Source organism: Anser brachyrhynchus, assembly GCF_964034855.1.
Source record: "Anser brachyrhynchus genome assembly, chromosome: 4".
Lineage (NCBI taxonomy): Eukaryota > Metazoa > Chordata > Aves > Anseriformes > Anatidae > Anser > Anser brachyrhynchus.
Window position 1 is genome coordinate 40,033,418 of NC_137698.1, and position 23,661 is coordinate 40,057,078.

The following is a 23,661-nucleotide window of genomic DNA, read 5'->3' on the forward strand; positions in this document are numbered from 1 at the left end:
CCTTCCTGCATCCCCACACCCCACCCATGCCAATCTGAATGAGGTAGTGAATGAAATACTGATACCTGTACATATATCCAGGTAGCTATAAAGTTTTTGTATCATCCAACCCATCTGAAAAAAATGGTGTAAAAAAATGGTAGACATCCGTTTGGTAAATTACTTGAATGTCCAGACTCATTTATCTAGGTGTCATATCTAACTATTCTAATGCTTGTCATGTAGCTGTGTCTTTAATTCACCTACACCAGAAAATAAGGTGATAATAACGTAATTAATGTGAGGTATCAGATTTATAAAGTTATCTGAAATCAGGAAATTCCTGTTATGTTGTCAGTTATCTTAGGATGCAGATAGCAAGAAAGACTGATCACTAGAGGTGAAGAATGGTTGAGTGATTCTTTCAAATGAGAAACAGTATGTCTTTTGCTATATAGTCTCCTTTACAGGAGGCTGGCAAAGGATGGTGAGTGAAATTCCACCACATACAGTGGACTTTGTCATATTTCATTATAAAAATATAGGAAGACTTGCATTATTACTTCACTATCCCTGAAAATTTGTTCTTTTACTAGACTGTGTAAAGTCATTTTGGTGGAAGATGAGGTTGCTGCTTCAGTGCTCAAGCTGTGGTCTATAAGAGAAAGAGATGTACAATGAAGTTATGCAGATGAAAAACAGTGCTTGACATTCATTATTTTCCTATTTATAGCTGAAGCATATCCTAGTACATAGAAAATTATTGCCTTCTGAGATATAATTTATAATATTGTCAGTGATTCTAACTTTAACCTGCATTTATCATTAGTTCTCATCTTCATTTACATTGCTGCTCTTACTGTTTTCCTTCTCATTTGCTGTATCTTGATAAATTAGATGACGGGCTCTTTGGGGGCAGTAGCCATGTTTTGCTGAATGTTCTCTGCTATGAAATAAGCCCTGCTTTAGATTTGGCTGAATGTTTGCTAACACTCTAAAGAGAAAATAAATAACTTCAGAATGAATTGTGGCCCCTGAAAAAGCTGTAGTTAGGGGTCTCATCCTGCATTTATTGCAGAGATCCACTTCACTGTTTTCCCTACACACAAAATATTAAGTAATGATGTATTGAAGAACTGGTCAAAGTAAAAGCAAAGAGAATTTCTTGTTTTCCAGTATCTTTGTAGCTAGACAGACAGAGGCACAAAATCTTTTAATTTGAATCAAGGTAGTTATTCCTTAGTCCTGTGTCTCTGCCATCATTAATATGAATGTATGATATTATACTCCTTAAATGTATGGGAAAAGCTCCCCTGATTTAGATTAGAATATTTAAATATTAGATTTAGATCAGTGTCTGTTCCCCCATCAATTATTTTTTATTTATTTATTTATATCACTGAAAATACCAGATTGCATTTGCTCAGCTGAGTCTCTTATGCCAATAAACAGCAGGCGTGCTGACACCTTACCACAGGTCACTGGGTCACAGTTTCTTGAATGGATTTGAATTTCCTGTTGGCTGATCAAAATACTGATGTTGTCAAAAGTGGAATATGGATGTGCACGTTTTGCAGCTCTTACTTATCATGGGATGTTTCACATGAAATGAGAAGCAGAGCAGAATTAGTCATGTGAGAATCTCTTGTCTATGCTTCACTGCTTCTTGTCTCCATCTGTGAAAGCTATACATAGCCTTTGAACACCCACAGTGAAGTGTTCAAATAATAAAAGATAAACTCTTAATAAGTGAATATATGGAAACAACTAGCAAATGTGAAGTCTTATTTTCATAAATTATAGGTTTGAATGGGATATACTGGATTTTTTTTTATTTTATTCTAATACATAGGCAAATACTGCTGATTTTCTTTACTCACAAAAATTTTTTTTTTCTTTTAAAGATAGCAACATACAGCTTTCAGAAAGGAGCATTTTTTAGAATGCTATAAGGCACAATATAAACCTATCTGCAAATAAAAAAGGCACTTAGAGCTCATCTTTTTATTTCTTTGTCTGTAACGTCAGAATTTTATTTGCTGGTGCACCATGCTGGAGACCTTAGTAGATGAGGAATACTTTAGGCTAATGGCTGTATTAAAAATAGATTGCATAAAAACTTAGGAAATATTTTTGGAGGCAGGTATTTTGTAGGTGGATGGAGATCAAATGGGAGAAAAGTGGGGAGAGGAGAGGAGAAATATGTGAAGGACCACAGGAGAAATATGTGAAGGTATTTGACCAATAATTTAAAATTGGTGTGTTAGCTTATGCCATTCCTCTAACTGAACTAAAGTTCTGAAGGAAGGGTGCTTTGAGATAAAAAGTTAAGTTTCACTTTGAAAACATTGAAGCAGAATATTCAAAAATCTACAGAAAATATAAAATAGGTATGTGACAATTCGTATTTTTCCACATCCTTTTTGTCTAACAGAACCAAACTTCATGTCTGAGACAAGACATATGCCATTTATATATATATATATATAAATACAGTTTAAGCTCATCCAAGAGAGTTTCTGCCCTGTAGTTTTAGATACAAAGAAACAGATTATTTTTTCTACTGTACTTAATGAATTGGATAAAATGAAAATCCATTTATGCAGCTTCTGAAATCAGCAGGTCTCTATATACCTCACTTTTACACAAAGACATAGTTAAAAGCCAAGGATTTTCATGTTGTGAATGGGATTTAAACTGTTATGTTTAATTAAAATATATTTAAATGACATTGCCAACAATAATATCAAATAGTGCCAATTCAGTTTTGTATTACTGACTATCATTAGTCTTAATCACAACGTAATGCAGTTTATTAAAGAAATAACGATGGTTATTCTTTTTTAAATATACTTGACAATAAGCGTTTAATTTCCAAATAAGTAGGGAGGATTGAATGTGAAATACTAAGTATCAGGACAAACCATATGGGTAATACAGTATTTGATTATTTTTAAAAATTCACTGTTGCTATTTTAATTTTTATGTTTTTAATATTTTCTTAATTTTCATTTTATTGAGGTATTTAAATTCCCTTACTACTTGGTAGATTCTTTTGAAAGTTCTACAGCATAAATTGATCATCATTATTTTCTCCCGTTGTTTCATTCTAAAACCACATCTTACTGAAGTGTGCTACACTTCTATTGCTACATCTCCAATTAACCTATTGCTACATCTGACAATTAATGAATTAAAAAAAACCCTATCTAGCTACTTCCTTCCTATAAGTTCATTTTTCATTAAAAACAGAAATTGTTGACTATCTGTTAATCAGTAGAAACATCTCTGGTAAATACTATTAAGTAATATGAAATATAAGTTGAAGATGATGGAGAAGGAAGAAGCTACAAAGAGATCTTTCTTCCCATGATTTGAATGTTACACTCCTAATGCAAAGAAACTCAACTATGCCAGATTTAAAAATCTTAATGCTGTGTATGAAATATAGCTTCTTTGCATACTTTATACATGTAATTTTGCTTGTGTTGCCTATGTTTTAGAGATGAACCTGTAACATGGACTTTTATCTAAGTTATCCAAAAGCATAATAAGAGAAAAAGTAGTCAAAGCCTGATCTGGAAAATAAATAAATAAATAAAAAATTGTAAGGACACAGAAGGAGAATAGGTATGGGCCATACTAAAAGTTGGTGTCCCTGTATCTCAAATTATCAGTACTAGAAATTCACATAAAATTTGTCTTTCTAACTCAACCACATCTTTCCTTGCTTTAATGACTTATATCCAGTAACTGTGTAATTTAGTTTGCCTATGGAGAAACTCATAACAAGAATATATGATCACAGCTTCTCTAATAGTTTCATGAAAAGAATTACTGAATAATCCTCTTTAATTGAAATCAATTCTTATTAATTACAACTTTCTCAGTATTTTTTTAATTTAGATATTAAAGTTTAGTAAGTAAGTCTTTCTGAAATGGAATATCACACTCTGAGGGTGTTTTCTTTCAATTCTAATGTTATTCTTATCTTATAAACAACACGTTTGTTTTACATGATCATGTTACTATTTATCTCCCCCCCACCCCCCCCCCCCCACCCCCCCCGGATGTCCATAATTGTAAAAGCATAATAATTAGAGCAGAATAGCCAGATGGCCTCATATGTACTTCTTTGGAACAGTTTTAAAATAAGCTCTTTTCTGCTTTTTAATTTGGAAGTGGGCCTTTTCCCTTTTTAATTTGATTTCATAAACTCTCAGTTGCACTAAAGGTTTGTCGTAATGGGTTTTTAAATACCATTGTCAGGATGCCCTATGGCAATCTTCTTCTGATTCTTAATGGCATACAGCTGGGCAGGAATGGTTGCATCAAGACGCCCACCAAAACCAAAGAATCATTTTAGCTTGGGAGTAAAAATGCAGTATTCATATTTTGAATGACTCATTTATATTGCCTTTTCCTTTATACCAGTTGTTGAAGGCTGTCTCTAGAAAAGCCATAGCTAAAACAGATCTGCTGACTTGGAGTTTAAGGACCTGAAGGAGATATGTATTGTGGAAGAAAATGTCAGAAGGAGAAATGGAAGGTTTTAATCTCTTGTTGAATTGTAATTCTTACAAGATCAAAGGAAAATCTCTCCTTGGTTCATTCCAGAAAAATTGATAAGAGCAAGGAAAAAATAGTACTTTGAGGTATCTCTTACTCTTTCTTCACTAATTCTGTGTTTCCCTGCTCTTTGTGACACCCTTTTTGCTACGTATTTGCTATGGTCTTTTGCCATGGTTTCAACAAATTACTGGCTTTACAATTCTATATCATAGTTTCTTTATGAGTTAGACAAGAAAAGATTAGGAGGAGGCCATTTCACCTCTCACATGGCTATATCAACTATCCAAAAAGCCTAATGTGGTGAAAAGACAAAAGAAGTGCATTTATACTCCCTTTGAGGATATTCAGGTAACAAAACATCCCTATCTATAGAAGAGGATTATACAGTCCACACTTTTTAAACGGGGAGAGATTAACAGTTTATTGTCTCATTAACCCAAAAGAGTATTTTATCCTAGGATTTTCTAGATTGCTAAATTGAAGTCAGTTAAATATGGAATGTGAACATGTCCCTGTATTCAAAACAGAAGGAAAAGAATTAGTGAGCATACCCGATATTTTGTGGGGAGGTTTCAATAAACATACTGGACCATAGATTTGCTGAAAATGTGATTAAAGATATAGAGAGTTAGAGAGGCTGCTGTAACTTGAGGCTATTTTTGAAAATGAAATCTGATGATTGTTTTTTGTTGTTTTGCTTTTCTGATGGTATAGATGAAAGTGCAGAAGAGCAAATCATGATAAACATCATTGCTGTATGAGTAGTAAAATTGTTGTTTATTCTGGTAAAAGGGCAGATTTTCTTTTCTTTTTTTTTTTTTTTTCAAAAGCATAGCTGCTAGCAATATCCCTATCCTCTGAAACATGGTATAATGGTTGTTACAAGGAAAGTGATGATAAATATCATGAATCTTTCCAGTTATATAAATTAAATGCAATATTTAGATTTAATGTGTAAGAATAGTGATATCCCTGAAAAATTATACGTGGGCATATATACTATTCTTCTTTCATTTAAATATGCTCATGAAGAGAGAGTGTGGGTGAATTTGGATATCCTGTATGGAAATAAATTAGTAATTTTTACTAGATAATTTTATAACACGCAGCTGAAAGTTCAAGAGGACATCCTCTCATAGTACGAACTTTTTATATCACTAAAAAGGTCTACTCAGCTATGGGTAACTTTAAGTAAGCTTATTTTTTATTTTTTAACCATTTCATCTTCGGTATTGGTTTTCTTCAATGCTGAGCAATTTGTTTCTCTAGTCTTAGTTTTTCACACGCTGAAAGTCCTTTTGGCTGTGATTTTATTAGATGAAGAATTAAGCACCCATTCTGTGAAACATAAAGAAAAAGAAGCAATAAACTTCACCTTGCTTCTTTGAAATTCCCACTTAATGATTGTAGTAAGAAAGATTTTGAAGATTTTTCCTTTTTGAACATTCCCCCGTCCTTAGATATTCATCACATACGCTTTTATTTTTTTTCAACTTTGCTTAACCTTTAAGCACTGTCTTTTCCTATTTCTAGTAGTTTCCTTTTCATTGCTATTCCCAACTTTCATTTTGATTCTTATTCAAATTTAAATGCCATTCTTTCTGTCCATGCATGCAGAAGTACTTTGATCAGTAGTTAGTGTCATCTTAAAGCAACTGTTTACTTTTTTCCTACTTTTTCAACTTTCAAATTCCTTTATCATTTTTTCCATTCTATTTACTTTTTTTTTTATTTTGAGTTCACAAGCTACAGTGAATAAAATGCTTTGACTTTCAAATGCCACACTCTTGTTTTCTTTTCTTGGGTTTTGATTTGCTTAGGATAGCTTTGAGATCAGTACATTTTGGTGAGGACCAAAGGCAAAATTGGACATATGGTAGAATTCCTAAACTGTGCAGCTAATTCACTAACCTACTGTTTCCACTAGCGATCACTTGTATTTCTCATTTATTTTCACTATGTACACTTGTTAAGAAGTGTCATTTTCCAAGCATACCAATATCTGAAGCAATTTACAATATTTTCTCATAAGTACAAACATACAGTTCATTGTAGAGCCTAGAGTAAAATTTTCTCCTTGATTACCTAATATTTTAACATGAGCTAAAATACATGCAGCCTAAAAATATAGAAAGTTATTGAGAAATTATCATTACTGTGGTTTTTATTCAATGAGTCATAGAGTCTGAACCAAGGATATGCAGATGAAAGTTTGAATAAGTAGTAAGTTATACAAAGCTCCCCCATGAAAATGGACACACTATTGAGTTGAATTTTTTTCTTTAAACAGTTACCATAGTTTTCTTCATTATAAAAAATATGGATTGTCTTAATTTAGCACATATAAGTTTATAGTTCATTAAATTAAAAAGGAAGGAAGGAATGAAAGAAAGAGGGAGAAAGAGAGAGAGAGAAAGAAAGAAAGACAGACATGATTTAGAACAATTGGTTTCATAGTAAGGTAGCTGTGACTTTAAATATGACTGAAATATTTTCCATGAAACAATAATGTGTTTTAGAATTAGAGGACTGGTCAAACAGACTGTGAAGTAGGAGACAAAATACTTTCATCTTCAAAGTTAAGAGAATACAAATCTCATATTCAAGCAAAAAAACATTCTAGACTTGGAGATTGAATAAATCTATGATAAGCAGCTCACTAAGAAAAGACAAGAAATGAATTTTCTGAAAATCTGTTTAGAAATTAAAATAATGGCACTGGTAAAAACCGTTTGTATTTTCCTTTGCTGGAATGTTAAAAAAAATACCATTACACTAAGTGTATTGCTCTTTTAAAAGATTTCTCTTTTAGGTAGCCTACAGACTAGATGCTAAATAAATAGATTTGTATTATTTTACTTGTAATGTGTGATGTCGTGCTTGTCGTGGACACTGCCAATAAAGAAAAGATAAAAGGTACAGTGGACTTGTATATAAATATCATAATGCTGCAACTGATAATGGCAAATAATATATTGATAAACACACAGGTTCTGAGTATAGTTATTAAAATAGTTGTTACAATTAAATTTAATGGGGATGCCATTTTAAGTGTTTGGAGAGTGACATTACAAAGAGTAAAGTAAACTACTTAAGAAATATATACTTTCTATAAATTATGTTCTCAAAACTGAGATTTGGAAGACGCATAGTAGAAAAGAAAGATGAAGAGATATTAGTTATGATGAATTATTCATATTTTAGCAACAGGACAATATTTATTCTCAATAATGTACTTGCACCTCTGGAGAGTTGAAGCACATCAAAACTTGTTTATCGTTGATTTATGATCACAAAAAGTAAGAAATATTCAATCCTCACAATTTTGGAAAAAATCAAATTTTTTTCCTAGACAGTAAAGGGGATGTTTGTGCTAAGGTATTCTGCTGAAAAAAAAATAAGGCTTCTGACAATACACAATACAAATTATGACCTACTTCTGGCTGAGGCTATTAAAATTTTCTCTGCGCTGAATACAAATATATATATAGTGTTCTATATCTCTGAGTAAGGAAAACCATATATTTGTTTGTTTTAATTATGTATAGATTAAATAAAAATGTAATGATGAAATGTTTTACAACTGGAATTTCTGTAAGACCTGACATAATTTTGTGTGATCAGGCTTACCAAGGCTGAAAAACCAAACTTCAGAATATCACGTAGGTAAGTAGATTTTTCAAGTCTGTTTAGTACTTGTGAACCTCCACTGTAACCAACAGCAGCTGTTGGATTAAGGGCTGTGATTATGAGAATAAATAGCTGTGTGTTTTTGTTACTTTCTGAGTTAATTACTTTCAGGGTCACTGTTCTCTAGGTCTGCCTCCCTTGACTGGTGATGGTGCACAGTTTACAGAAGATGGCCCTTGGAGGAGCTGCCTGCCTTTTGCAGTGACCAAACGTTTCTGCTCTTTGAGGAGGAGGCTGATTCAAGGAACCTGCAGTCACTACAGTGTGCTCATCATCTTCCCTCATGGCATCTCCCTCCTTGAATGTCACCTTTGCTGCCCTTGTGAGATGTTACATTTCAGTTGGGTAAGCAATTTGGTTGTAACTCTAATCAGAAAGAGGTGTCCAAGCACCAAGATTAGGGGCTTGTGGTTGATTTCTACCTCCCCCCCTTCCCACCTCCCCCACCCACCCCCCCATCAAGTTGTATCCTGTAGTAGATCATTTGTGTATGGCACCTCAACACCACAGCAAAATGAAAGCTGCTGGCAGAAACTTTGAAGGAGCCAGTCTTTCATATACATGAACAACTTGGCATGATTGATGCAGCAAAAGGAGGATTGAATGGTTGCTGTCTACAAATACAAAACAAGGTTACTTACCTAGAAGAGGAAAGAACTAAAAAATATTATAAAAGGATGAATAGTTATATCCTTGTGTTGAGTAAAAATTAGCTGTAAATTAGAAGTCCCTTAATGCCTTCTTAAATCTTCTTAGCAAGCTAAATCTGTCTTTCACTGCAGGAATGCAGTGCAATGCAATGCAATGCAGGAAGCAAAATTCAAATAATAAGGGGCTTCTATGACAAGGATCAATAGTTTTATGAAGGCATATTTGAGACATGCGTCTGATGTGACAGAATTTCTCAGGAAAATCATTTCTGTTCAACAAACCCCATATTTGCTTGTTTATTGGCTTTATAAAATATAGCTTGTTTTAAAATGAGAATAAATCAATGGCATTACTAATTGGTAATAAGACAGCTTATTAGGTTAAATAGTGTGGCTCTATATATGGTTACTATGGGCTAAAAATCAGATGGTCTTTGTAGGTAATTTTTTCAAAAGAAATTGATAGTCATTTAGAAAGATGTGAACAAGCTTTCAGTTTCAAAATATTCTCTTCTCTTTCAGTGCTCTGACTTGCTTCGATTTCAGCTGAGAGCTCTATTATTATTGTGAACCGTTAAAAATCAGATCTTCAATAGTTATATGCATGAAGATTCAGAATGATATGAATACTCTTGAAATGCTTTGCTTATAGCATTTATACATGCTTCAGTTTCTCTGCTATACATGCTGTAAAGTTGAATGAGTTAAACTCCATGCAGGATTTAGCACGGAGGTGTGAGCATTGAAGGAACAATTTTCCAATGCAGTATGAACTCTTAGAACTGGGAATTAGTATTTGGAGTTGGAAGGGACCTTGGAAGACAGAGAAGTAAAGAGCCCAAAAGGATGTAGGTGTAAAAAGCATGTTTGACATCATGCTTCCACAGCAAGTCTTCCTGTGGCCTTTATTTCCAATATAGCTGAAGACTTGAAATCTCTTTTTTTTTTTTTTTTTTGGAGGGGTGGTGGTAGTGGGTATGTTGGTGGGGAAAGAGTCAGTTTTCATCTAGAAACTCCTTGAACTGATGTCCTATGAAGTAACAATTGCATTTGTGGTGATACAAAGGTGATGATGGGAAAGCATAGTTGAAGGTCCTGAATCAGCTGGACAGACTATAATCTTTAAAAAAAAAAAATAAGGAAAAAATATATTGAGAAAATGTTGCAGCAGAATATGAACATTTTCTGTCTCTCTTGCCAATACAGACTGAATTGAAGTGTTGCACAGTAAAAGAAATACTCGGTTTCTCGATATAGTTTACTTTAGTCACATATACTTGCATTCAAAGTCCTCATCAGGAGGTAAGCTTATTTCAGCTCATACTAGGACTACTGGTTTAAAACTATACTCTTGAATTTAGAATTAACTGCAAAATCTTGCAATGAGAGGATCTGTGAGCATGTTAGAAAGTTGTATATGGGGTTTATTCAAAAAAAAGCATCTTGGAAAGCTTCTTAAAGTAACCTAGGGAAAAAAAAATCAATATGAATGATCTCATTCTTTTTGAAACTTATAAACTCAGCCACGCACAATCAAGATTTCAAGGAGATAAATAGTCCTTTCTTCAAGGCAGGTGCAAAAGGTTTTGCAGGGTCAGAATGTATGAAATATTAAGTAATAACTAGAAAACAAGAAAATTTAAATTGGTAGGCTGGAGAAAGGAGATTGATATGCTTTTACTCACTGGAAATACAGAACACAAAAGCTTTTTTGTATTGTTTATATACTTCTTGTTCTGATCAACATTTAAATAAAAAAAAAAAAGGAAGCTGTTAGAAATTTTAGTGAAACTTAAAAAGCATGTACATTGGAAGTCATCAGTGGAACGTAAATTGCAAAACCATTACCAGAATGGCATCAAAACAAGGAAACAGAAAAAGAAAAGTTTGAAAACTCTTTGAATTGTTGTAGTTTTCATAATTACTCATGCTTAAAAGAAAAAAAAAAAAGTGTTGGCACCATTAAGAATTCTGAATTCCTAATTAAAAAAAAAAAAACACTCATTATTCTCATTCCTTTTATTGAAGCCCTAATTTCAGTAAGATTGTCCAATAGCACAACATCTTCGTAGTGATTTCAGTATAAATTCAGATGAACTCTCCATATATGTACATGTGGAAATCATATGCATTGACCATGTAAAAGGAGGGCAACGGAGATCATTATAAAGGCGGTCAGCAGTCATAAAGATTTGAAGGTTTTCGAGCATTGGTAACAACATTGTATTCTTTATCAGGATTGCAAAATCTTACCAGTGTTCATCTAGGCTCTACTTTAGCCTTTTCCTTTCCTTTCCTTTTTCCTTTCTCATTTCCTTTTTGTAAAGTTTTGTACTTAGTGTCTTGTGTTTCTGCCTGCTGCAATTAACTGTTGTGCATCTGTCTCTGTGTAAATCATAAAGTTTAAAGAGTCTGGACAAATAAGGGAAGGAATTCTTCTCCCCCTCTTCTTCCCCTCTACCCCCTTCTCCCCCATGGACCTCAAAATTGAACTTGAGTAAGTTTTCTCTCAGAATTTAAATGAAACAAAATTAGTAGGGTTTTATCTTTCTTTCTTCCCTTTCTTTCCTCTCTCTTTCTCTTTTGTTCTTTTGTTCTTTCATTCATTCTTTCATTGTCTCATTCTTTAATTTGTTCTTTTGTTCTTTCATTCTTTCTTTCGTTTTCCAGACCTCTCAAGATAGGAACACAAGGCAAGAGAACGAAAAGAGGAAGAAGAATAATTTAGTGCTGTACTCAAAGAGCGCTGAAACTTTCTGTGTGTGATGTTGAGACGACTCTCAGGTTTAAAATCCTGAAAGCTTTAACATCAGGAAAACATTTATGTAGTTCACAAAAAGACTACACAGTAGATTAGAAATGTTTGTCACAAGCAGAAGAAACAACAAAACAAAAAGTACTCTGAAACTTTGCTTTCAGAATTAGTCAGGAGATATTCCAAAAATGAATTTTAAAAAGTATAAAGAAACACAAAAACTGATTATTTTTTCTTGGCAAAAAAAGCTTTTGCTTGAAAAGGCAGTCTTTCACAAAAGAAAATTATTCTTTATTTAGTAAAAATTAACAAGGATGAAGTAAGCTTTGTGTTCTTTGACAATCTTTCTTGCTTGAGAACCTACCGTTCTCACAACAGCATTGCTTTCAATTAGTATTGGTATTTCTGAGGGTAGTATTTTCTCACTGAGAGTCATATTTCAAAGCCCCAGGAACTTACATACCCAGTGGGATTGAGCGTCATAAAAATCTTTTGACTAAAGGTTCTAGAAAATATTCAGGATAAACCTCAAATATACCTCTGTTTTAATATGTGGTTTATTCTTTCTATGCTAATAAAGTTTAGTTTACTAATAAGTATTGATAAGAATGGGAATACTGGTTTTCCTTGACTTGAATTCTCAGAAAACCTGAATCAGCTTCAGAAGCTGTTGCCTGAACAGGTGGAGCAAAATAATGATTTCCTGAAAGACAAACCTTAGGGGAAGCTTGTAGTTTCAAAGGTAGTGAATTCTACCTGTAGAATCACAGGTAGTTTCCTGTGATTCTAGATCAAGTTCGGTGATTTCACTTTCCAAAACTATTTAAAGAATAACTAGCAATCACAGAAACCACGGTCTGCAAATAAGCTGTTTAATTCTCACATAGATAGTTAGTCTTTGAACAGTTGAAACAATATCAAAGCATTTCATCTGTAAAGCTGCAAAACATTTTGTTGTGTGAAATTTCCTATTTACCTCTTTTATCAGGTTCCTGATTGTTTCTCCATCTGTCTTCTGTGTTTATAATGGATTTCAATGAAAAGTGAATAAAACTGTGAAAGCCTGTGAAATATTATTTTTCCACAGTTGACAACTGGAGAATTTCAAATGATAATATGATTTTCCAGTAGGTTCTACGTTACTGTTGTCATCCATGATTTTTCAGAGCTGTATCTTCTTCTCAGACATTTTATCCCTGTTACCTGCAGAGTTTTGTGGAAATTAATCTTTTTGTGGAACATCCAACACACCCTCTGAGTGCCTAGCTTAGAACGAGATGCAGCTGTTCTAGGAACTGAGGAACACATGGAGCCTGATGTCTTCAGAGGACAGGGAACATTTAGGGCATACCTGAGTATTTATCAAGCTTGAGGTTTGAGAAATACTCAAAAATTATTGCACAGTACAAGATCTCAGTATATTTTATACTTTTTTTGAAAACAAGGCAATATATGTATTTAAGATGTGGCTGCCGTTAAATAATAAAATTTAAATTGAATGTTACATAGTTTTGGATAAATCGTGCCTGCTATTTAAAAGTGGTATGCCTATTTATGCTGATGTTTCCATTTTGTATAGTATAGTCTCTAGACCTTTCAATTGGGTTTGGTCTGTCTTCTGCGGAAACTACTGCAGGTCTTTATAAACACTAAGACTGAATGATTTGAACCCTACTATATAAGTTTCTGAGACCATTAAATTTGTTTAAAATAATTTTTTCCCTCTTTCAATTCTTTTCAATTCAATTCAAAATCTTTCAATTTCTGCTGCTTGGTGGGCTCTTTATGCATTTGAAAGGTTGATGGCAAGAATCTGTATCTTCCATAAACTCAAATCTCTGATTAAAAAAAAATAAATAAAATAACAAGATTCCTTATCTTAAAAAAAAATTGCAATGCTAGAAACAATATATAAAACATGTCCCCTTTGAATCTTTTCACTGCTTAAACCCATAAATATATTTAGATAGATACTTGACTAAAGTAGCACAAGTGAGTATTGCTGTCACTTTGAAAATGTGCAATGTTCTAAAAAGCAATAAAGAGATTTTGTATTTAGCCAGAGAAGAAAATCTCCCTCCTCTTTCTGTCTGCTTGTTTTGCATAATAAAATGAGCTTTAATATGGGAACATTTGATAGAAATTAATTAGTGTCGTTTTATTTGACACTTTTTTATCTGTTTGAAGTAAAGAACGAAAACAGAAAAACAAATTATGACGCTCTCTCATGTTTTGTGAAACTCCTCTACCACTAAAAAATCACAACAGAAGAACATTACTTCAACAATCTCTGGTATTTAAAGAGCTCATTAGCACCTTTTTAAATTACATTGCCAATGTTGCTAACTTTGCATCCAGAAGAGCTATAGAAGCAAAAAGGTAAAAAAAAAAAAAAAAAAAAAAAAAGTCCCTTACACAATTAATAATTGGAATGTTCTCAAAGTAGTTTGAACTGAATCCTAGATTATACAACAAATTTGCAATTTGAAATAAGGCGTTAGCAGTGATAGGGATTTATAGTGCTTATTATGGATTAATTGTCTGAATAAACTAAAGGATACAAGATTTTAAGGAAAAATATCAAAGTGTTTTGTCGGTTCATTTTTGCAGTTACCCAGTTACCCATCTACAGTCTACACTACCGCTGTGCTCAGTCTACTACTGGTATGGACAAACAAGAGCTTTTCATTTCAGAATGATGATTTAAAAAAAAAAAAAAAAAAAAAAAGCTGTGTTTTGTTGTTTTGTGTTTTTGTTTGTTTGTTTGTTTTTTGATTTGTTTTTCACAATGAATTGAAAACATAGAAATGGCAAAAAAATATTGAAAAATTTTCATTTGAAAAACATCTATACATTGTTGCTTATGCTGACAAAGTTTTAGCAATTTGATTATTTTTGCCTAAACCATTTGTAGGATTAAAAAAAAAAAAGAGAGAGAGAGAGAAGGCCTGGTATTCATAATAAGGAATTTTGTGCACACTATACAGTTGGAATTGAATTTTGTCTTGCAACTCAAGTATTCTCCATAACGAAACATTTGATTAGGTAGTCATTGCACAAATATATAAGAAAACTTAATCTCAACTTCCTTACTGCATGAATTAAATCATTAAGGATGGCCGTTAACCAGTTGAAAAAGATAGGAGTTAGACTTCTCTTTGCACCAAAGATTATCTGAAAACAAACAAACAAAAACACCATATAAGGTAAGCTTTTTTATCTTTTCCTTCCATTCCTTAACTCTCGTTATTCCTGTAGATTGTTCTGAATTTTTCAGATTTTTTTTTGTGTGCATTGCTTTTACTGCCCATTCTATTGATTATTTTGTGATTACTTAATTACCTGTTTAAAACAAAGATGAGCAGTATGACTCAGGAATAAAATTTTGGCATATAACATGTGCAAAATCATAGAAGAAGCAGATAAAAACATGCATTTTTGTTACATTTTTTTTCCAGAAGGGGAAAAAAATCTCTTGTCTCCACAGTTATATTGCAAGAAATGTTAAATATGGATATTATCAGTGATGCAATTGTTGGACGTGATCATTGAAGTACTTTTCAATTTGACTGTCTCAATAAAATAATTATATTGGTATATTAGAGGAGCCTATACAAAACTCAGATTTTACTCAATCAGAATATAACTTTTGAAGAAAACCAAGGGAGGCAGAGGGTTGTGCATTTTTGAATGAAATTGAATTTTAAACATCTTCCTACCATATTTGTAAATGGTTAAAGTGTAATCTTTTAGAAAGATGAGTGTTACCTGCCAGCTACTTAAGAAATTTTTCTCTTTTCTGTCAATTATTTTGAAAAACAAATTCAAAAATGATTAGCTTTTTCAATAACCCATGTAGCCACTGTGATTTTAGTTAAAAAGTTGATGATTGTGTCATCTCCCATGCCTAAGGATTTCTCTATCTGTTTTTGAAAGGAGAAGTATTAATTTGAATGAGAGCCATTTTGCATTAGCTGGTATGAAATTAAGCTTATCTATGAACACATTATCTATTGACAAACTTAGTTTTCATATTAATTTTTTAAAAGTTCGTTTTACATGTATAAGTGTATATAGTTCATATATATGCATATAGCTGTGCATATTTATGTGCAAGAAAATCTATAAAATTTTAAATTTGAAATCCAAATATGGATTTAGGAGACTAAGTCGATCTTTTAAAATTATTGTCTCTGCTTTCAAGGTTGAAAATTACTCTAATGTGGGGATGTGAAGGAAAGTAATGTCTGTAACATTTTATTTTTGCGTTGAGGTGAGCAAGAAGAGAGAACAGTGTTTATCCAAAGAATTTCTTTGGTAATTTCTTCGGTAAAGGATTTAACCCCTGCCCTGTGGCACCTCTGAGATCTATCCTCTAGATCCAAGGTCTAGAAGACCCTTATTGCTTCAAAGTGGAAGCGTAGAAAGAAAGTGACAGCCATTTTGCTTAATAAGTTTGAATAATGTGCAGTAAATAACAGTTTTTTAGTCTCGCTTCCATTGGCCAAATTAAAGTGGAGTGATTTATGCTTTGCTTCCCTGTCGAATTCTTTCTGCTGCACTTTCCCCACCTCAAATCAGGCTTCACTTATACAAAAAGATTGTGTCATTTTATGTCAAAAAAATGGTACCTGAATCAGACCAATTGTATGTTCATCCTTGCTTAATTCCTTATTTCATATGTGTGATAGGTGAAGAAAAAAACAACCAACAAACAAAACCACAGTGTTTATTGTTTAACAGAAGTACTTTTCCCCCTTGGAATTCAATATAATTCCAATTAGCTTTAACCCAATACCCTAAGGAACGTGACATTCTAAGGGTCTTGTGTGTTTGAAGATATGGAGGCTGCTGGATTGATTAAATAAATAAAGAAAGAAATAGATCAAACAGTAACACATTAATCAGGATGGACACTTACAGAATGTGTTCCTAAGAGAGAGATTTGATTCCGGCGAATATGAAATCTTTTTGTTTGCATCACCGTCACTCGAAAGGGAATTCAACTAATTCTTCTAGAATGAAGTAGCAGTTTATAAAATAATTATTAGTGAGTAACAGCATTAAGATACGATACTTCTTCAGGGCTTGCTTCAAAGAGATTAAAGAAGAAAGATTTACATTACATGCATAGAGAGCAGGGATTCGAACAATGCCATAAAGTAAAAAAAAAAAAATAATAATTAAAAAAACCACTCTATTATCTGATGAATGTGTCAATTAAATATAACAATTAAGAGGAATAATTATGCCAATATGGTTTAGATACCACACTGCTATGTAAGAAATATATTTCATTTGTATCTACTTCTAAAGGATTAGATAATTGTTTATGGGAATGGTATTTATTAGTAATTACAGTCAGTCAGATAGCCTGAGTAGAGAAGGTAACAAAATTTATTCTGTTCACAGACCAGTCCAGAAAAGAAATTAAATGAACTCTGTGAACCCAAAAGTCCGTTTTGCTCACTTATGTTTTTTTTTTTTTTTCAGTGGTGAAGAAGTGTAGCAAAGCAGAGGTGTGTTACTTTCACTCCAGCTGCAGAGTTTGGTGGGTTAGTGTATAGGCAGGAAGGCAGAAAGGAAGAATAAATTACATTTCTACGCAGTTTCTGTTTATGCTGTTGTACTCCTTATTTGTTTTTGGCAAGTTAAGCATAAATGACAAAGTAGTTCCCTGAACCAGGACTAAAAAGTAGCTAAAAAGCTGGGGGAGGGGGGAAGGATGTGTGTTTTTGTTTTAAACAAGCTATGATTTTTCGTTGCTTTTTGAATTAGGCAAAGGTTTTATGCTAGGACTCAAACTTTCTCAAACTTTTTGTTTTGCTTTCTAAATGGATTATTTGAAATTGTTGTGTACTTCCTGTGTGGGAATTTTCTGCCATTATGCACCACTTAATGAATGGATGAGTCATCCAAAAATGAAAGTGTCAAAGAACAATGAAATGGGGAACAGGAACAGAAAGAATTATTTTCTATAATTTTTAATTATCCCATGAATTTGAAACTGAGATTTTTAAAAATTCTTTATTTTTCTAATCTTTGCAATATCTCATTAAAAATAATAAAGGGTCTGTTTAACTGTTATCGAATACTCTTTCAAGTATACTCCATCAATGAAGATAAAAAGATAACTTTGAAGAAGCAGACCTTATCTCTAAATCAAGCACAGAAAAAAAGATCCTGTAATCTTGTGGTGTTTACGAGCCTCTTTCTCTGAGAGTTGTTCTACTCTGAAGCTCATTGGAGGAGCCAAGTGTAAGGAAAGGAATGGTGAATTGCCCAGAGCAGCAAAATTAGAAGTCTAGCAAAAATGTATGGAGCAGGTTATATTCCAAAGATACTCCTTTATATTACTAGGAAAACAAAACAAAAAGAAAAAACAAGTCACACATGCAAATTCTTTTTTAATACTCTTCAAATCATGATCCATATGTATGAATGAGAGTTTCACTGCTTTTTCTTATTCCGTATTTTCTCACATTCACATATCACAAAAAGGCTTGAACTTTAGGAATACTGTAGTTTTAAGCAATTATCATTTCTAAATAGTTGTATGTCTTCCCTTAGGAAAGCATTTGGAAGCCTGCTTAGGAAGTATAGCTACTGAGTCATGCTTGAAGTTCAGTCCTCAATTTACACACTTTCTGTAGTTGCAGTTCTGTAAACAAGCTAAGATATAGTGGAAATCACCCTTATAGGAAGAGAGACTGTCTCTTGCATACTGATTTGAAAAATGTCTTAGATGCCTTGGTTGTAGATACTGCTATCGAAATACTGTTTTGAAAAAGCAAAGGTCAACCTCAAACTGTAGTTAAGGAAATATTAAGTCAAATTAAGTAGATAGTATATTCTGCCAAGCTGAATAACCAAGTTATTGAGGTATTTACTGGTGGTACCTTTGCACACCTGCATTGTACATCTGCAATGTAGTACCTACCATACAGACTGTAAATTCTGAAATTAGAAATTATTTGAAAAAAAGGAAAATTAAAAAGCCATCAGAATGACTTAAGAATTAGAAATTCTAAGGAACAGACTGAAGAGTTGAATTATTTTATTGTATTTCATCTGCCCAAGGTTAATTTGGGATGTAATTTAATTCTAATATATATAAGTAGAAGTATGAGGAAAAAATAATTTTTAATGATAGATAGCTTTAATCTGAAGAAAAAGGGAGAGCAAGATCAAATGACTGACAACCAATGCTCTCAGGTTAAACTAGAAGTGTTATTAAGGGTTTTTCCAATGATGGTGATAAATAACAAAGTGGATCCTCAACCCTCCCCACTTCCCACCCTCACTGGACTCATAAATGTAGAGAGAATGTCTTCTTAGAGGTTGTGTCCTAAGTTCAACCAAAAATTTGATCAAATGTTGACTATACATAAGCTCAAAACTGATTTTAATAGAGCCTACTGGGCTTAAAACCTACAAATATTTTTATGAAATATAATGCCATGGCTCCATGCTAATCTACAGTTAGTGCAATAGTATGGAGATCAGATTTATATGCAGTAAAATTAAGAATAATTACAACAAGTTATAAGCACAATGTATTAATCAAAAGCTTCATCCATACAGGGTACTACAAACATGGGTTGAAAAAATATTGGAGCATTCCAGGGACTTAGTAGAGCTTGATATAATCTACAGTACTGTGAGAAAACAGATTTAAATGGGATTTTTCAATTAATGCTGAATCTTGGGACTTGAGTATACAAGCAAACAATAAAAGGCAAAAGAGAGACCTTGGGAAAGAAAGAAAAATAACAAAAGATTATCAACTTTTAAAAACTGTCCAGCCTTTAAAATACGAGGCAGGAATAGGATAAATTAGCATATTGGGAATTTTTAAGGAAATGTGTAACAGAGCCTTTGATATGATTATCTTCTGGGCTTAAGGGGTGTTTTTTTCTTTTTTCCTTTCTTTTTTTTTTTTTCTTTTTGCTTGTTTGTTTATTTTCCAGATAGGAAGAAAAATGATAGTGGATGTATTACCCACTAATTAATTTTGTTTCTTCATGTCCCTCCTTTCCTTTCTAGCTCCTTAACTTAAATGCTGAGGCTATGAAAAACAAAAACATATTAAGAAAACAAAGCAGTCTTGGCTAATTTTTTTTTTTTTTGCATCCCCTACATTTACATTTTAAAATAATTTTAAACCTGATACTACTATTTTTTAATATAAAAATGTTGAGTCATAGAAGTATTTAAAACAGTTTCCAGTTTGAACAAATAGTCCTTTTTCATTAAACATGAACACAGATGTTAAAAACAGTCTAAATAATTTGAGTATTTATTATTGTACTTCTAATTAATTTCTGATATAACAAAAGTCAGTTCATAATCAATGTTCAATTAGAAGACACGACACACTCTTCATGTGATAAACCAAATCTCGTCAGGTAGAAGTCAAGGACAATATTTTTGTTGTATAACAGAATCTTCTAATGATTTTATTATTACTTTATTGATTCAGGTGCATAGTGATTAAATTAATAAATTTTACCCTGTTCACCTCATAAAAAAGATGAAAATATGACAGTCTTATAGGAAATAATGTCCTTTTTCAAATGCTTCTCCCAGATTAGTGATAAAGTATACAGGCAAATTCTTAAATGAAGACATTTCTCCATACTTGGTCAACTATTCTGTAGCTTCCACAGATGGTTATGACTATCTTTAACACACAGATAAACTCAGAAATTAATAGGCCAAACACATATGTGCTCCTCTAATTCATACATTTCAAGAGTGAAATACTTTTTTTTTTTTTTCCTCCACTGGAAAAAAAAAAATCTATTTAAATATTTAGCTCTTCAAAAGCTTCAAAACATTTTATAAGGTAAGTACCATGCTATCCTTTCCATGAATGTAAAGACTGAAGTAATCAGCTGAAACACAAGGAAGGGGAAGAGACGAACAGGAAAAACATACTAATCTCTAAATCTGATGATCCTTCCGAATGTCTAATTCTTACACCTGGACAGATATTATACTGCATATCAGAAGCATCCTTACCTTTAGTCAGGTACTCCTGACCTTGTTATTTGCTCAGTTTGTAATGTGACATACATAACGCTGTAAGAATTGAACTGTTCAGCAGTGTCCAGGAGAGCACTCCTAACATTTCAGTGTAGTTAAGCAATTTCCATTCTAAAGCATGTATTTCCAAAATAATAATAATAGTAATAATAATAATAAACAACACAACAGTTTAAAGCAATACTACATAAGGAGTTGAATTCAGGCATTATACAGAGTTAATTTTTCATGCTAAAATTCATTTTCTACTTGTAAAAATAAATTCTGTCAAGATAATTATACTCTAAAAATTAAGACCGATCTTGGAAACTACTTGAGATTGGAATTTAGAATAAGGAAATAAGGCAATTCAACTTCTTCCCCACTTTAAACTTTGCTGTCAAGGGAAGAAAGACGCATCAGGTACACCAGCACCTGGTCAGTATCTGGGTTTCATTTTGTTAGTTTGTCATTGCTTCTGGAATTACTTTTGTGACCATGGACACACAGATACGTCGAAAAGGAAAAAGATGAAAAAACCCACAGTGTTTCCTGACTAAATGAGGTGACAAAAAAAAAAAAAAACTGAGAAAGCAAATAATGAATTTCAGGGAAAGGAGAACAAGCAACAGTGTGAACTTACAGCAACTGACATTAGGAGTGGTCGTACTTGAGCTCAGCTTGAAAAAAATAATAAGAAAAAAAAGGTCTCTTGTTTTTCAAGTATCCCACTTATTTGGAGTATCAATACAGTTTGGATCCACGAATAAGAAATAAAGGAGGGGTGGAAATATATTAAACTTTGGGTTTAATTCAGGAAGCACTTATTTCCTGTGGGGGTGATGGAGCACTGGCACAGTTAGCCCAGAGGGATTATGAAGTCTCCCTCCTTGGAGATCTTCAAGAGCCACCTGGACACAGTCCTAGGCAACCTGCCCTCAATGTCCCTGATTGAACAAGGGTGTTGGACCAGATAACCTCCAGAGGTCCCTTCGAGCCTGAACCATTCTGTGATACTATGATCAGTGTACTTTCAGAAGAGTCAGAACAGAGTCACATCCTTTCCCTTGTTAATACCTTCTTTAATTTGTTTTTGTATGCATTTTTTGGATTCTTGAACTGTAGCTAGTGTTATGGTATATTTACTCTTCATTACCCTTCATGCTGTTCTATACTCTTTATTGCAGATGCTCTGAACAGCAAAGAAGTGATCGATGTGTCAGAATTATTTTAGTTGTTGGAGAAACTGGGTAATGATAACACTGAAGAAACCTTTGGTTAAGGAAGAGTTCTTGTGGCTACAACTGGAAAATACTAGATGTTGGAGGGCTTTGTGCCCTAACCATAACATCGTCAGGTACTTTGCAGGACTGTTTGTGGCCCAGAGTCTGCTGCTGCCAAGGCAAGAAGATATTTTCATTTTAAGGTAAGTACCATAATGTTTAATTGGTTATCCTGGGGTTTGTTTTGTGCATCCTAGGAGTAAGAACTATTTCAGAAATGTTTTGTATTTTTTGAATCAATTATTTTACTGTACGTTTATTTAAAAATTTTAGTTTCTACTCTTCAGCATCACAGTCATAATGTTGTTCATATCTGACACAGTACATCAGAAAGGAGAAATACTAGAAGGCATTTTAGTCACAAAATTCATTTTCAGTGAAAAGTAAAGTTAATTTAAATTATCAAGGACACCTTGTTCTCTTCAATAGCCACATGTAACTGAAGCATTTTACATCTGGAGATGTCTTTTTTGCTTTTTCTTCAAATAACACGAAAAAATATGTTGTTCCTTTTCAACTATGAGGAAAGTGTGATGAGGTGTTCTTTCCTATTTGAAGTATGTTTGTGGTTTATTCTTTATGTTTGTGGTTTTATTCTTTTCAAACTCAATAATTTTTTGTTTCTAGTGTATGCATACATGAAGAGTATATTTTACTGCTAAGATAGAGATAAACTAGCTGCCTGAAAACAAATGCATGTGTGCGTGTGTGAACTTAGAATCATGATTACGTGGATTATTTGGGTAGAGAACCATCCAATTCAAGGAAAGTTTCTTAAAAAGAAATACTGTTGTAAATCTCTCTCTAACCATCTTTTCTAAAAAGTGTTTTTTTTTTTTGTTTGTTTATTTGTTTTTCATATGGATTTGATAGTTCAAGTAGCAGAAAGACATAATTGTGTTTTTCAGGTTATGCTAGTTTTCTTTAAAGGAATACACAGTAATCGATCGTTACAGAACAGTTTTACTTGGTAGAATGCCAAGTAACAGCAGTATAAAATGCAGTTCTTAAAATATTTAAAATACAATTCAGTTAACTTTGAAGGCCTATAGAAAAGCTATTTGTAGGAAGAATGAAAGATAAACAGATTCATTTCTATTTTCTTCTCACAAATGTAAATGTAAATCATTTTTGAAATTCTGTGTCTTCTTGTGAATTTAGAAACTATAAAATTAAAGTCAAGCATTAAACTTTTATGAAGAGAACAAATTAGAGATCCCCTAGTAATAACTGAGCTATCACTACTGTTCTCAGTCATTTTGGCTGTCAAGTAGACATCTTTCTTTGTCTGACAAGGAACACATTTGCAATTCAGAACAACAAACTTTTTTTTTTTCTTTATGGAGATAAAGAGTATATTAACTAACGTTCAACATCTGTAATATCTGTACAGATGACTGGAAAAAGGTATTTATATGGGAGTTACATTCCAAAAACTTTTCTTTAAAAAGTAATTTGTTCTGATTTATGATGTTCTCATTAACAATTCCTTTCTAAGTACTGGTATTAACAGTGTTTTGATGCTGTTTGACCAAAACAAGAATAAAGGGAAGAGCAAATAATACTATTTGACACTTTTTCCTACTTTTGGGTATGTTCTGCTGCTTGACTGAATACTTCCATTAAATTCAGCACACAAATTACACAGTTAGGAAGTGTTTCTCCATGCCAGTCATTAGCATGTTCTGGAAGAAGAGAACAGAAG

General features: G+C 32.8%; 3 protein-coding genes across 4 annotated transcripts in view; 2 read left to right on the forward strand and 1 right to left on the reverse strand.

Moving 5' to 3' along the window:
* LOC308194888 (uncharacterized protein) overlaps positions 1-11,554 on the forward strand; it is a 48,871-nt gene extending 37,317 nt beyond the window's left edge. For both annotated transcript variants that reach the window (XM_080591438.1, XM_080591437.1), the window contains exons 6-7: positions 8,369-8,586; positions 9,414-11,554. The gene's annotated coding sequence lies outside the window, so the exon portion shown is untranslated. The remainder of the gene's footprint in view (positions 1-8,368; positions 8,587-9,413) is intronic.
* Positions 1-23,661, reverse strand: part of LOC308194886 (uncharacterized protein) — a 705,306-nt gene that overhangs the window by 407,831 nt on the left and 273,814 nt on the right. The window lies entirely within an intron of this gene.
* LOC308194889 (uncharacterized protein) overlaps positions 21,064-23,661 on the forward strand; it is a 149,512-nt gene continuing 146,914 nt past the window's right edge. Inside the window, exons 1-2 of the mRNA XM_080591439.1 lie at positions 21,064-21,768; positions 21,861-22,099. Of these exons, the coding sequence (XP_080447565.1) occupies positions 21,888-22,099 (212 nt within the window). The 5' untranslated portion in view covers positions 21,064-21,768; positions 21,861-21,887. The remainder of the gene's footprint in view (positions 21,769-21,860; positions 22,100-23,661) is intronic.